This window comes from Anser brachyrhynchus, assembly GCF_964034855.1.
Source record: "Anser brachyrhynchus genome assembly, chromosome: 14".
In the NCBI taxonomy this organism is placed as follows: domain Eukaryota; kingdom Metazoa; phylum Chordata; class Aves; order Anseriformes; family Anatidae; genus Anser; species Anser brachyrhynchus.
Window position 1 is genome coordinate 15,176,231 of NC_137709.1, and position 15,778 is coordinate 15,192,008.

At 35.8% G+C, this 15,778-nt stretch overlaps 1 protein-coding gene across 1 annotated transcript in view; it reads right to left on the minus strand.

Moving 5' to 3' along the window:
* Positions 1-15,778, minus strand: part of DOCK2 (dedicator of cytokinesis 2) — a 286,898-nt gene that overhangs the window by 248,422 nt on the left and 22,698 nt on the right. The window contains exons 12-22 of the mRNA XM_080554755.1: positions 15,314-15,390; positions 14,799-14,924; positions 13,810-13,934; positions 10,618-10,716; positions 9,454-9,526; positions 9,275-9,378; positions 7,098-7,281; positions 6,894-6,991; positions 5,202-5,291; positions 4,848-4,948; positions 1,390-1,524 (exon numbers count right to left, since the gene is read on the minus strand). Coding sequence (XP_080410881.1) covers positions 1,390-1,524; positions 4,848-4,948; positions 5,202-5,291; positions 6,894-6,991; positions 7,098-7,281; positions 9,275-9,378; positions 9,454-9,526; positions 10,618-10,716; positions 13,810-13,934; positions 14,799-14,924; positions 15,314-15,390 — 1,212 coding nt within the window. The remainder of the gene's footprint in view (positions 1-1,389; positions 1,525-4,847; positions 4,949-5,201; positions 5,292-6,893; positions 6,992-7,097; positions 7,282-9,274; positions 9,379-9,453; positions 9,527-10,617; positions 10,717-13,809; positions 13,935-14,798; positions 14,925-15,313; positions 15,391-15,778) is intronic.

Here is a 15,778-nt window from a genome sequence, read left to right on the forward strand (position 1 = left end):
GAACACACTTTCTGCTGCCCACTAATACTGAAGATTAAGATGGAGACTGAAGTTCTTCAAGCAAAACAAAATAAAAACAAACAAGCAACAAAAAATCCCTGGCTTCTCCAACCATCAGCCTTGCAACAAATTTTCCATAATGCTCTATGCAATGCTTCCTCCAACAAGGCTCACAATATCCCCTTTTGCCATGACACCTATTAAAAAAATTAAAACAAAGCTTTTGCACTGCTAGCTATATTCTATCCCCATGAGCGCCATCCCCTTTGTTTTTACAGCTTCTCATCTTGTTTGTCTCTATCTATCTATAAATAGCAAGTTCTTAGAGACAAAACTATGCCTAAGGAACTATTTACCAGTAGCCAACCAGTTCTGAATCTACTCCTATTTCAGTCAGAATTTCATAATTCAACAAATAATATACTTAATTTTACAAAACTACACACCTATGTGGATTTTTTGAAGAACTGGGCAGAGTAACAGAGAAAAGTTGTATTACAGCTCTTACTTACCAAAAGCAGACAAAACCAGAACACTTCCCTGTTCTGTTGGCTGCCAACCCTCAAGTTTTACAGCCAACAACTGGGTGTACCCACAGTCCTGAATTAGTCACTATCTATCTTCCAGCACCGCATCTCTTCAGGCAAGTATCAGGGGAACAACAGAACAAGTACTATGGGGGAAACAGCTGAGGATAAATGCAGAGACAGCAGGAATGAAGAAAGAAAAGAGGATGTGGATGGGATCGGTGGGATGCAGGGAGAATACTTAAGGGCCAGTGGAGGAAGTGGGGGCCACAGTCACTACAGTATAGTTTTCTTCCTTCCAACTCCTTCTTTCTCCTTTTCTCCCTTTTCCCTATACCTGAATACCACTCATAAACAATATGCCTCATCTGTTTGGCTGAGCTATACATATCTAGTCCTTTTAGAATTTCTTATAAGCTCCTGCTTGTCTGTAACTCTACATTCAGTTGGACAATGATTACTGAAAATTACCTTGTTCCTTGCATTCTGAACACAACTATCTCAAGGACAAGCATACAGCTTCACACCATCTGTCACAATGTTTGGGCATACATTGGTCTTAGGCCAAGCCATCTGATACAAGAAATAATCATCCTTTGAAATTGGCTGCTATTACTAAATACATCTCTGGAGCCTACCCTGTAAATCACATAGCAATTATTTGAGGATTCCCTCTCAAAAAATGTTATCTTAGCAAAGTCTGTATTTTAGGCCAGTTGCAGTATAAGAAAATGTTTGTGTTTTATTTACAAAAAATAATTTAAAAAAAAACAGTTCTGGAATCAAATTCTTCTGTTTCACAGGTCTACTACTCTTTGTGGTATTGCACAGATAATTAAGTGGCTATAGCATGGGCACTTACTGTGAAAATAACGTCCTTGATCTAACAATGAACTTGAAAACATATTCCAGTGCTTTCAGAGTTCTTAGGATAGGTTCACATTGTTCTCCTCGGCTAGAGGTATCCAAGTAAGTCTTCAGAACACTCATTAGTTTCCTGTAGTTAAAAAAGACATTTTTAAAATAACCTTCTTTAAAATTAATTTCTCTAACTCATTTGCCAACTCAAAGAGAATATTTATTCCTAATCAAGCATTCACACAACAGAACATACAGCATTTATTTTTGTGTTAATGTCACACAAATTCTATCAGAATAAAAGAAATGAGCAAATTCTTAACTGCACAAACAAGAAACCAATCTGAAATCTCAAACCAGCAGCATAATTTCACACAATCCTGGAAGCGTTTTAAAAAATGTTTATAATATATATCTACAAGGTAGCACAAATGTTATTTCTGCCTACCTACCTGCATTAAGTAGCAATCCAGTGGTTCAACAGCACTACATGCTTTAAATTAACTGATTGTAAATGTTTCAACCTCCCTGTACACTGCAATATCTGCTTGAGGTATGTATTTTATTTAAATACCTCCTGGTTTTGTATCCAAAGGCAGTTTTTGCTAAACTAACATACAGCCTGTTATCAAAGTGCAAAAGCTCATCTACAAATCAAAGTCTCTATATTTATAGTTTTAGTTTTATCCTAAATGATTAAAGTAATATTAAGGATGTAATCTTAATCATAACATGACCATAAAAAAAATTGAAATCAGCGTGTTTTATTTTTTCCCTGCAGATCAATACAACAATGGGAACCTACTATCCCACTATCCCCTACCCCAACCAACCAACCAAACTCAAACTAGTACTTGGTTGTTGATGAAATTTAACAGTTCACTAGCTGGAATGATGAAACATTATGAAGTGACTATTATATCTGGGACATACTCACATGGAAATAATAGTTCCAAGAACCTCTAGCTACTGCACAAAATACAGACATTGTCAGCCCCACAGCACCAGCCTACGTCAGATTTCAGAACCAAAATATCATACTCTCAGCCTTCTGGGGCACTACATCCATTTTGTTTTTTTTATTTACTACTTCATATTGCTTCTCTGAATTCACAGCTCTATAGTGAGTTAGAATAAAATTTATCTAACTTATATGCAGTGTCAATCCACTCAAGGTCCCTCAGCTCTCAATGTTAAGTCCTCTCGTAACTCTACATAAGAACTAGGTACAAATGGATGACTAAACAGAAACTGAGTGAAGACCTCACAGTTTGACCAAAAGACCTTATCATCTAATGGAGTCAAAACATCTATTTAGGAATGACTTTCAACAAATCTTCCTTGCTTGACTGACCTACAACTTCAATTGGCCTAATCAGTGGCACCTGACAATGGGAATCTAGGCATTGGGGTCTAAGTACAGGCTATTACAAAAACTCTTCACATTACACTGGAGCAAGGATAATTAGCAATGCATCATTGCTAGCATCAGAAAATGCCTCTAATAACACAATGACAACTAACTGCAGGAAAGTTACTGACCGAAGTTAATCTGCTGCTGACCTGGCAACTTATTTCCATGTACTATAAATTGTCATGCCTCACATCCAAAGCTTTTGAGTATCTGCTCAAATCTCCAGAGGTGTAAGTCTCTATAAGAACTCATGTTTAACTTGGACACTGGGTATAAAGGAGCAGTGAAGAAAATCTGAGGCAAGGAAAGGTAATCTTTTGCTGATAATACCCAACGCTAAAAATATGCTCCTATGAAAAACATCAGACTCATGTTTGATCACAAAATAATTAGTTTAATGTGTCTTACTACTTTATATCAAGTGAAGGAAACAGAAGTTTTTTTTCTTGTTTTTTTTTTTTTTGTTTTGTTTTGTTTTGTTTTTTTCTTTAAACCTCTCATATCATAGATATTGTTTTAAATGTGAATCAGCAGAAGTTGTGTCCTACAGTCAATTCTCCTTCTCCAAAATTTAGGGGCAGCTTCATGTGAAAGAAAAAGTGGTCGTAGTATGTCTGAGACACAGTATATCCTTCCTGACTATGAATTAGGCCATATACAGTTATCTGTATTTCATAAATTATTCTTGAAACAGACTGTATCATCCATGGTGTACTAGGAAGGAATGGCTCCAAGAAAGTGCAAGATTTTGAGAACAACCTTAACCATGATTTTGCCTCTGCAGCTTTGATTAAATCATTAGAAAATGCCAGTCAGGTAAGTCTTCGAAAGACTTCAAACAAATTAGGTTGTCCTAAGAGGTTCTGTACCAGATCTTCTCTACTTTCACAATTCTAATGCATTAAATTACATGTGCTAACTACATATGGAATGAAGGAGAATTAAAGACCACATAGTTGCTTGAGCTTTCTGGGCCCAATAAATCTGACTTCAGCTTCCCTAGAACATGAGAAAGGATTGACTGTGCACTGCAAGCAATCTTATCTTCTAATGCAACATCTGGGGGACTTTTCCTGTTCAACTGGAACTGGTGCATATTCATCACAAAACAGTACAATATATTTTCACCTATTCCAAACCTTCAGATAAGGTCTTTTATCCATTATTCAAATCTCCAATTAAAGTTCTGTTTCAATCACTCACCCCATTGAACTGCCAGAACAAGACTTAAGGTAAATGAAATATATATATCCTATTGGCACTTCCCAGAGATGTGCAGAAACTGATTAACATCATAGTTCTTCATAAGCCAAAGCAATTTTATCCTACTACTACCTCCAAAAGTATGTTTAGAATAAAGAACAAATCCAGTATTAAATTTATTGCATAATGTGTCTATGTGTCTCCACAGTTTTTATTCTTTTCTATTAAAGCGTACCTTCCCATTTGGGCATTATATGGAAGATTCAACCACTCTACCTTCCCACTGGAATGACCGTGTAGTAAATAGTAAGACTCCAGTTCACAACAGACCATGTAACAAAATTGAAAATTTGATTTAAATGCACCTAAACCTTTCAGGTACAGTATCAGATAGTGAACTGCATACAAAGATTCCATTTTTTTTCCCCCGTGAGTTTGTTTGCTCTAAAAGAATATGTGGAAACCTACGTAAATGGGTTAATGACATCCTCATGTCCCCACTAAAAGCATTTCAGATTAAGATCAGGAATGTAAAGGAAGAGGATTAATAGCAAATTTTTGACAAATTTGATGGGATACAGATGATGTGTAGACACAGCAACATAATTCAGATGAGAAAAATGAATGTCAAAGAATTGTTTAACCCCAAATCAATTACTTTTTGTCAATTAACTCTACCTATGGTCATATCTGTTTCTCACAGGCAGGTTTGTTTCCAGATAAGCAAAAAGCAGCATCTGAACAACTTTAACAATTACATTAGAAAATAACAGTATTTCCTTTATTTAATTTTATTGCAGAAGTTTTAGAATAAAGAAAAAGGGAGAAAAAAGAAAAAAACTTACTTGTATGCCAAGGTTGCACTAAAATGCTGTTGGATATATGCTTCCAAAACAGTGTTAAAATGCTGAAATTTACGGTCTGCAATGAGTCCTATGATATATATCTGAACAGAGATGGACATAATTAGCCTTTTCCGTAAAGTCACACTTCAAATGAAAACATTAGTCTCCTGAAACATTTGTGATAAACCACTATTTTGAAAGTGTCTTTTTTTTTTTATATATAGTTTTGGAAATAGTAATATCCTATCTTTTCTGCAGAGATTTTGAGTCTACTTTCTTGAGATAAACAATGTGATAGTTCATTCACATTCATAGGATTCTTGACAGATTAAATCACCCATTGCCCATTCTTACCAGTGCATCGAAGACAAGGATATCATACTCGTTACTGTGGGAATGTTCCATCATGATGTTAAACAAGGCATCCAGCGTATCTTGGAGAAACTATACAAAAACATGAAAAGACAAACTGACAGCCAATTCACCTTGCAAACCACACAATTCAGTTTTCAGATAGGAGACTGTTTTTCTCAAGAGGGGATTTTTAGATGCCTTTACTGAAGTGTCAGCCAAATTTAGAACACACTTCTGAGGATTTAGGCTCTAGTTTCTCTAATTTATGAACTTAAATCCTCAGACATAAGCAATCAATAATATATACATAGCTCAAAGCTTACGGAATTAAGCTAAAAATGTTACACAAACTAATGATAGTTATCTAAAACTGCATTCCTAGCTCCTTAATGGTACATATTGTAGTTGCCATTGTTACCTACATATGGTGGTTAAAAACATGCTTTCAACTTCTGTGGTCTTATTCAAGTCTCTTTAAATCAAAGGATAGCTCCTCAGTGACTTGGAAACCAAGTCATAGAATCATTTAGGTTGGAAAAAATCTCTAAGATCATCCAGGCCAACCTTTAACCTAGCACTGCCAAGTCCACTATTAAAACATCACAAAGTTATACATCTATATGAACTTTGAAGACCTCCAGGGATGGTAGCTCAACTACTTCCCTGGGCAGCCTGTTCTTTCATTGAAGAATTTTTCCCTAATATCCAACCTACCTCCTCCCCCCCGCCACAACTTAGGGCTATTTCCTCTTATCACTTGGTGCATAGGAGAAGAGACTGATCCACACTCTGCTATAGACTCCTTTAAGGTAATTGTAGAGTGTGGTAAGGTCTCCCCAAGCCTCCTTTTCTCCATGCTAAAAAACCCCAGCTCCATCAGCCACTCCTCATAAGGCCTGAGCCACTCATAAGTCTCTGGTGTTTTTCTTTGTTTTTTTTTTTCTGTTTTTTTTTTTAATTATTATTATTTTGTTTTTTTAAATAGGTTTTCCCTCCTACAAAAGAAACAGGAGAGGTGTCTACCGCTTTTGTTTAAAAAAACAACAAAAATGTAAGAGACTCCTAATCTGAATACTGGAGTCACACTTAATTTGATTAAACCTAACAGCAAGAACCACTTATTTGTTCTTTCATCATTTCAGACTGGACAGCAAAATACTCCTTTCAACCTTACAATTAATTTTGGTCATTTTGGAGACTATTAGTTCTTTTTCTTTGTGCATCAAAATAGAGAATCTATCTTAAATAAGATTACAAACTCTTACTTCAGAAAGATTTTCCAAACATATTTAGCATGTGTCACAGCACAATACAACTAAAGAACTCTCACACAAAGTTTAGTCTAGTTGACAACCCATAACAAATGAATCGACTGAATCTTGAAACACAAGACAAAATGGAAAGCCTGTTCCCTGGGTAGAATCAGGCACTTATCCCTAAGAAGTAAAAAGTATAGTTCTAGAGAGAAAGAGGTGTTCTTGCTTTGTTAATTTCAAGATCAGTTCTGTGCATGTCTGTCCTTATCAGCATTATTTAAACTTGTGATCATGTGTGTTTCTACATACACATCCACATACATTGCATAAAATGTTACTATAAGACAAAGTAGAAATCTGATAAAAGCATCCAGAAAGGAATCTAGTATTGCATTCTTATGCACTATTTACAAAACACCAACAACAAAAGATATACTTTCACAACTTCCTCTCCATCCACAATCTTCAGTTTTTCCAGGTTTTCCTGTAGCAGCTCTGGCTTCATACGCCACTTCAAGAGACCTAGTAAGCCCACTAGTAGAAAATAAATGGACAGACAAACATGAAAATTTAATATGTGACTTCTCATTTGTGCAGAAGTCTTCTTTCTAAAATGTCTACCTGTTTAGAAGATACATACCATTCTGAGTTAACTTTGTAGAACAAACCAGAGTTGAAATATAAAATGCATCTCGTGAGCTTACTGAAAGCCCGCCTACAATACTTGAGTTCCTGCCTATGGTCGCTCCTTTATTTTCCATGTGTTGACGTGTAGAAGGTAGTGTCAAATATGCACTAGAATCCTCCATTTTTTTACTATCACCCTGAAAAAAATAACGTATTTATCATTTATCACATACTTCATAACACTGGATTCAAAAGTAGAGTTATTTTGTACTTTGTACAAAAGTTAATAAAAAAATATGTTTCTATGGACTTAAATGAATGCAATAAATTAATGCAATAAAAATAATAAAGAAAACAAAAGTCCCAGCAGCAAAAGGGCTTCACAAGACTACAATGAGCATACTGTGAAAATTCAAAAATTGAAAAGATATGTGTTTTCAGGCCTCAGGGAGGAATTATGATATCACTAGCAGAATAAAAGCAAGATCAGACTTCTCATTAAGATGTGACTAGAGATAGAAGATGAGACCACTGAGCATCACCTTGAAGACTGTACACAGGATACAGGTCATATAGTTATGATGTCTGCACACAATTTAAGAACAGAAAATTGGATTGATAGGGTAAGAATAGCAGTTCTATTTTGGTATGTCTATTACAGCTTCATACCTGGACCTTCAACATAAAATTTCAGGACAGACCAGGACATGGTGAGATTATATTTTAGGTTTGCCAATATGCTGTAGTGAATAAGCAACAGAGATGATGGAATTCATGGTTTTCAGTAGCAGGAACACCACAGACAAAGACCCAAGATGTATTTCCTGATCTATGTCCCCTCTCTCCCTACTACACCATTTCATCAAGCTGCATGCTATAGCCCTCACTGAGATTTGTTACATCTCAACTTTTGATTCCTACTCAGGACTGGGAGGCAATGAAAATTGCATTCCTAACTGTTTAGAGAACATCATTTTTCTTTAACAGAATTGATAAAGAAAGTTCCCACCATGCATTTATGAACTCTGTCACTTCAAGCTTTAACACCTCAACAGATTTGATTCAATTGATCGTCTCATATTCTTAGACTACAATTACATGTATACAAAGAGTTGCAAAAAACAATCTAGAATGATTTTCTAATGTTTTAGTTTGTATCTGCTTCGATGACTATAGTCATTGTCCTATTAAACAAGAAAGTTTCAAAACTGACTATAAATATATGTAAAATGACAAAACACGTAATCCTTATGCTGCAAACAAAGACAGTATTACTGACTTTCATCGTTATATCAATCTTGTCAAATAATTCTCAGAATTTCTGGAACAAGAAGGGAATTCTGACTTCCTTTTTTTGAGACAAGTTATACAGACATTTTGAAAAGACTTGAAAATGTGATCCAAAAGTCAGAAAGATTCCATGTCTGAAGGCAGTGAAAATCAAGTACAACTTGATTTAGTTCTATGTGTATTGCTTGCCATTTGTTATGGCAAACTAGTTTACTGAAAAGAACACTAAGAAATAGAAGAAACAAGTAAATATTCTAGTGAATTGGCGATGGTTCCTGGTTCATAGTTCCTGCTTGTTCTCCAACATAAGAAATAATACAAACAAAACAAAAACCAATCTCAAGACATACGTTCCCTGCTTCAAGTCACAAAGTCATAAATCGTATCTATGTTCAATCAGGGTGAGTAAAAACAATATTCTTTGTGTCCAAAACCAAATTCCTGGAACTTTCAGTTTGGTATCTGAGAAACTACAAAATTGAAGCAACAACTCCCTAAGATTACATTCTGTGATCATTCATGTAATGAAGACTCTAAGTTAACGAAAAAACACGTCTCTTCAGCCAGAATAATGGTACATATCCAAGTACTTACCTCTCACATGACTTCTTTTGTAATAGGGAAAGCCAAAATCATAATACCCAATAAAAATATGAGGAAGAGTAAGTGTCTCTCATTGTTCTTAAATCATCTAACCATAATTAAAATGTAAGATAATGTTTACCAGCCAAGGAAGAAGTTGCACCTTTCTTTTTTTTTTCCTCAGATGAAAATTTAATTTTTGTCTTCAATGGATTAATAAAATTCATTTAGCACAAGGAAGATAAACAATGCAGTCAAAGACAATAGTGTGAAACAAAGGTCTCTTAGGGAGGAAAAAAGGAAAAAAAAATCCAATACCTTTAGGACTAACAAATCATGGATGCCATCTTGAAGAGTTGTTCCATCCTCCTTCATAAGTCTTATGTAGGCCATTGCAAAATTCTTCTCTCCTTTATCTTTAGCTGCAAGACAAAACATTTGCAGTTGGCTACTGATCAAGGAATTAAAATTCACCGAAGTAAAAATTCTCTACTCACACTCTTGAGATGACCTGTGTCTGAACATAAAGCGCAGATGTATCCTTTGCATGTCTTCAATAGGAACCGCTACCTTTAGTAAAATCAGAAAATATGTATATTTTTGTAATTAAATTCCTCTTCAAATCCTTGAGTAGAATCCGAGAATAATGACTGCTTTATTTTTAAAGTAGCATATGTAATTATGACATGCATGCAACAAAAGACCAATTGTTAACAAAAAATATTAATAGCAACATGTTTATAATTCTAAAACTTTAGATCTTCATTCCATCAAGTTGACTCACAATCAACTTCCCTTTAAATTTCTTACTGCATAACACACTTCATATTAACTACACTTTTATTAACAAATGGATCTACTGTTAATAATTCTATTAAAATGTTTCCATACAGAAGTCTGAAATACACACAAATTTTAAAAAACAAAATAGTACACAAACCAAAACACAGGACTGGTCAATGTTTTCAAAACAACAAATATATTTAAAAACACGTTAATGTTTCAAATGACACAAATGACATTCCCTCCCTGCCCTGCGCTATCTCAAGGACACACACCACCCCTTACTGTAACTGCAGGCTTGCCATACATGACAATATAATCTTCAGTAGATGTCTTCATAAAAAATAAATTAAAAAAAAATATATCACACTATCAAGCCGGAGACATGCTTTATAAGAACTACTTCTAGAAGCTTCTACGTATTTTCCATTCGAAGACATTAAAGCTAGATTTGATAATTAGTAGTGTATATCTGAAGTAATTTAGAACAGCTTTTTTCTGTTCAAAAGAATATTTTTTTATGCCTCTTTCTGATTTTTTTCAGGCAATTGAAGCTCCTCATCCCTAATATTTCACAGCAATAAAACAAATGCAGTATATCATTTTTCATGAAGCATATTAGGACGTGAGGTTATCTAAGATGATCTCATTTGTTTTGCTAGATAAGATCTTAACATCATTTTTCTAAGCCAAATTTCAAGCCTCAGTAAACACGTAGCCCTAATAACTGATATCTGACTAAGACACTACCCTTCTTGTTTTATTCCGGGTGAAGGTATTTTAAACCTATTTTATAAAAAGCTGATGCTGTGCAACACTACCTGAGGTACCAACAAGTGATGAGGAAATAAAGCAAGCGAAAAGTTTCTGCACCATACCTTTAATGTTTCCATCCAGCGTGGCTGTTTGACCTGGTAGTAGAGAACTGATCTGTATTCACTCACGGGTTTGTCCCCTGCTCCCAGGCAAACAGCATTCTTACAGAAAGGAGGAAAGAAACAGTTCACAGCGGCTCACTCATTTCTGTGAGTTTTTGTCACTTGTGCAAAACCAACCAAACCAGCTGACCTGACGATCAAGAGCCTCCCTGGCCATCCCGCCCCCCACTTTACCTCAGCGCCTGACCTGACGGGACGGGTGCAGGACCACCTGCCCTCACTCCGCCATGCTGAGGCCGTGCTCACTGAGGGCCGAAGCCCCTGGAGCCCACGGCAGCCCTGGACTAAGGGAATGAACGTTTCACACCTCAGGCACCATGCCCTGAGGGCCCAGCAACCAGGGCAACAGGAAGGCAAAGACACTGCCGCGGCCCTCAGGCCTCCCTCAGGCCTGGGGGCCTGGAGATGTAATCCTGAAAAGATACAAGTGTGGGACTGGCACATACCATGGGGCAGGAAGACCTGTCTGATAACAAAAGAACAAACAGAAAGGAAGCTTTGAGAGGAGATGCTGTTTCCAACCCTCTGAACACAAGGAAAATGAACATTTTCCAGAATTATACTGGACCTAGAAGTAGATGGCCTTTTACAGGCTCACAGTGGGCTGTGAGGAAAGCCAGGTAACCAACAGAGAGGCTCCCTTTCTCTTCCAAATGAGGAACTGAAGTAACAAAGGCATAGATCACCTCAATTAGTGGGAAAGAAACACAATGAAACAATTATTTCACTTTATTATTTCTTTGACTTCTCCCCTGACTTTAAAATACTCTTATATTAGCATAGTCTCATAAGTATTGTTTATGTACCAAAAGTTACTTCTGAACTAAATGATACAGATGCACCAATACAACACTCTCCCGTTTTTTTTCCCAATGTTTAGAATTTCTGATTTTTTCTTGTTTTGACATTTTCTGCCCCTTGTGCTAAATTTAATTTCTACATTTCTTTTTTCAATAACCTGGTCTAGATCCACTTACTAATCACTTTAAGGACTTTTTCTCTCTGTGTTTTAACTTGCAACTCACCTGTTTCTCCATGAATTTTAGCTATTTACTTCTCACCTGGTCACACTCGACAGCCTAAGTTACTACACTATACTGATTGTCAGAACTAGTATGGCTCTAACTTGACTTCTGGTCAAGTTAAAAATTGTTCTAACAGAGAAATTCAGTCTTAGTGAATCTGGAAAGAGTCTCAACCTACTTCCCTCATTCCTATCTGACTGCTGTTGAGGTTTGTACATGCAGGATAACTGCTAACAATGATAACGGATGAAGCAAAATCGCTGACACCTCACAAGGCATCAGATGTGAAACTGCAACGCATGAAAGAAGCAACTATACTAAATTCTCTACTGAAGGCACAGATGAAGCTAGCCTCATAGAAACTGCACTAACTACTGCAAAGGTGCAACTTTCCTGTTAAAAATCCAGTGACAGAAGTGTTCTTCAAACACCAGGAAAGACATCTGGTGACAAGTAAGGTGTGATGCTGATACCTGAAGATTTCTAAGGCCTAGTCTCTGTGACTTAACTACAGAAAGGTACACCCGATTTGCACAAAGGGAATTATTTCAAGGTTTGTACACCAACATGTTTGAATGCATTCTGTGACATTCAGTTAGAAAAGAAAAGGCCTTTAATTTGCAACAAAATGTAGTGCCAGCCCTTACACCTGAAACTAGTTTGATACCTGAACAGGAACAGCAAGTTCCATGTTAATAAACATGGGTTTAATCTGAATTATAGGGTACGATAACTAGAAACATTGAAGTTTAAAAAAAAATCATAGGTTTAGAAGTTTACTGATATTTGATTATTTTTGAAAGCTAAAATTGAAAAACATTCGCTTTTGTTATTACTTGTCTTCAACAGTATTTTAATCAACTCCTGAAAAATTGTTGTTTAAGCATGTGTAAGGCATATTGCCCCCAGAAAGCAGGCATTATTTGAACATCTATGTCAGATCATAGACAAAGGGACAACTCAATTTTCTTCTAGTATTTGGAGAAAAGGTGCATCCATGACACTGGATATTTCATTGGAATGAATGCAAGATTTAATGTATTACACGGGGTTCATTTCTTTAATGAATATATTGGCATATATTTTAAGCATATTATCTGTAACTGCAACCAACAGAGTAGAAGCCAGTGAAGTCTATATCACAACAGTTATTTCGTATACATACCAGTCATATGGTGTTTTCTGATCAGGGTTAAAATTTGTTTTGTGGACCCTAGGCATTATGTGAGTTTAGGGTTTTCTTCATTCAAGCTTTAAATATATATTGTAGGTAAAATATTTATTTGTAATTCATCAACACACTGACATTTCAGCAACTCATGAACCACACTGAATTTTTCCAGTTTTATTTTATCTCAAGAATTATCTTAATGATTTCACCCTCATGATCACAGTAGAGTTTCAGAGAACAGTATAAAGCTCAAAAAATGGAAGGCCAAAAATCGCACTGAATATTGAACTGATGTTAAGAAATCCTAAGGAAAAGACAAGTATTCATAAAAACAGAAATAGACAAGACAAAAGACACTGTAAATATTTGTTGTATAAGTGCAGTGTCCACACTCCACTGTTTTCATTAATGTAGTTATTTGCCATGTACTTTGTTCACGGAACAGACAGACCTCCTGGCACAAATCAGAGGTTTGTTATGTGAAAGAAATAGAATTTAAATGCACATTTAAATGCACAAATGTGTTCCTCCAGGAATTCCCCACCTTCCCCTCCCTGCCCTCCCCCCCCCCCCCCCCCCCCCAAAAAAAAGTGGGGGGGAGGAATGATAAACAATGTAATAATTGTCAGGAACAGCATTTAATCTTTGTTCCTTAGTCACAGCTAAAATGGGTCAGTGTCATTTCTCTTTTCCAGGAGTTTTACAGTTCTGTGCAAGACCCGTAAAGGACTTGAATAGATTTGTCACAGTAAACATAAAATTCAGCTGTCAAAAGATGATACAAGTGAGAGAACTAATGTTTTCTATTATGTAGTTTTATAAGAATTTTAAAGAAGTTTAAGGGTTACTTCCATAATGTACTTCATTTTTGTATTTCTGTCTTTCTGTCATACAGGAAAACAAACAAACAAAAAAAAAAAAACCAACACAACTTACTGGCAGAGTTTTTCCTTCTTCATCACAAACACACATTATTACTTCCACATTTCTCTGAGTTGTTTTATTGTATTTGTCAAAGTCTCCATACAGTAGTGTAATATAAATGTCATTTCTTATATCTCCTGAAAAAGAAATGAAAAGGTTCAAAATGAACGAAAATGCTGTGAGAACAAAGGGTCGGATTAACTTCACAAGAGTTTTTCAACAGTGAAACACGTTAACATAGAAAACGTCTCATTTTCCATCTGAACTTAAAATTTTCAGCTCTTTTGTTCTTAGATAAGATCGTACAGTGAGCCTTGAAACGAAGCAAACAAGATTCCTGAAAGTGCCTTCAACCGATTCTCGTCCTGCACTGACACCTGCTGGTGAGGTGACAGCAGGATGCCATTACTGAATTTTCTCCACATTATGAGCTGCCTTTCCAGAAGGAACTATTTTAATTATCTTCTGTGAACAAAATTAAAGTTCTCCTGTGAATGAAGTTTAAAAGTAGTAAGATTTGAATTGATTTTTTTTTAAAGAAGAATTGTAGACAGTGAGTGAATTTAGTTGGCAAATACGTAATCATAAATCCAAAATCAAGAGAGGGTAAGAACATTTTTGTATTTATTTATTTTATTATTATAATTAAAGTACAATGATAAGTTACAATAAAAATAAGGTTAACTTAAAATTTTAGTAAGCAACTTAATTTTTAGTAAGCATTTCCTTAGCAAGGAAAAAAGCTATGTACCAGGAGCTCAGATTATCCCTCACTGTCTTGATTTTATTTTTTCTATTTTAGTACTGTGTAATACTTTCCAGGGACTTCGCTATTTTATATAAACCTGTAATTCTGGAACAGAGTTTAACATGAAGGGTAAATTCTAGATTCTCTGAGTTACTCCTTACTGAAATCAGTAATTAAGGTCATAGCTGATGCTCATTAACCCAGGAAATGACCACAAAAATCAGCTGCTGATGGAGAACAAAGCACCTCCTACCTGGCATGATTATTTCAGGAAATCCTAGTTTTCTAGCAACAACTGTTGTTCTGTCTACAAGGTGTGGATAGTCCTTCCTAGTTTGAATCACATCTCCAACAAGCATTTTGACAGTTACCCAGAGACCTATGAAAAGGAGGAGGAAAGAAAAAAGAAAAGAAGAAAATCACACTTTTTCTAAAGAGAGGAAAGAAAAAACACACAGCAAAAACACACCTCTCTCCTCAGATGGTGTTCTCATTTCCTGACCAAAATAATTACAAGAGTTCATTTCTCCCATTTGTTTTAGTTGGAAATAAATGGTTAACATCCAATACTTTTAAATACTAATTTAAATAGCCTCCTACATTCTGCAACTAAGTCATGATCCTTCGCTTCCAGCTTCAAAGTTGTCCACATGTCCATGGTGGTGTTACAGGCATAACATAAAAGCCTTTCTCTAAAATGTAAACAATATGAAATGAAATTCCACTGAAATTCCTTGTTATCTGATTTTTAAAAATAATGTACTTCACCTTGTCCACCACTGTCTCCTTTTGATGCTGTGATTTTGCTTAGGAGACTGTGTAAAAAGTCATTCTCTGCCACTACCCTGCAGGAGAAAAAACAATGACTACTAGGAATTAAGCACTAAATATATTAAATACCATTCAGAACATAGATGACAAACAGCCTCAGTTCTCTTTGCCATACTTGGCCTTATTATAATAAATTGTGTAATTTCATCATCTCTTGCTCTGAGTTGCAGACCTTTTGTGCTAAGCCCATGTGTAGATTGAAGTGCAAAAAAGATGAAATCAACAACTTAAAGAACTGTGCCCTGTGACAGACTGACCACAGTACATAAGCCTGTCACTTTGTAGGAAAGCACATCCTGAAAGCATTCACCAACATGCCGGTGCAGTCCAGGTTTTCCTGATGAACAGCCTGAATAATGAACTTGAATTTCAGCACCTCTTGAAATTATGACCAAATTCTCA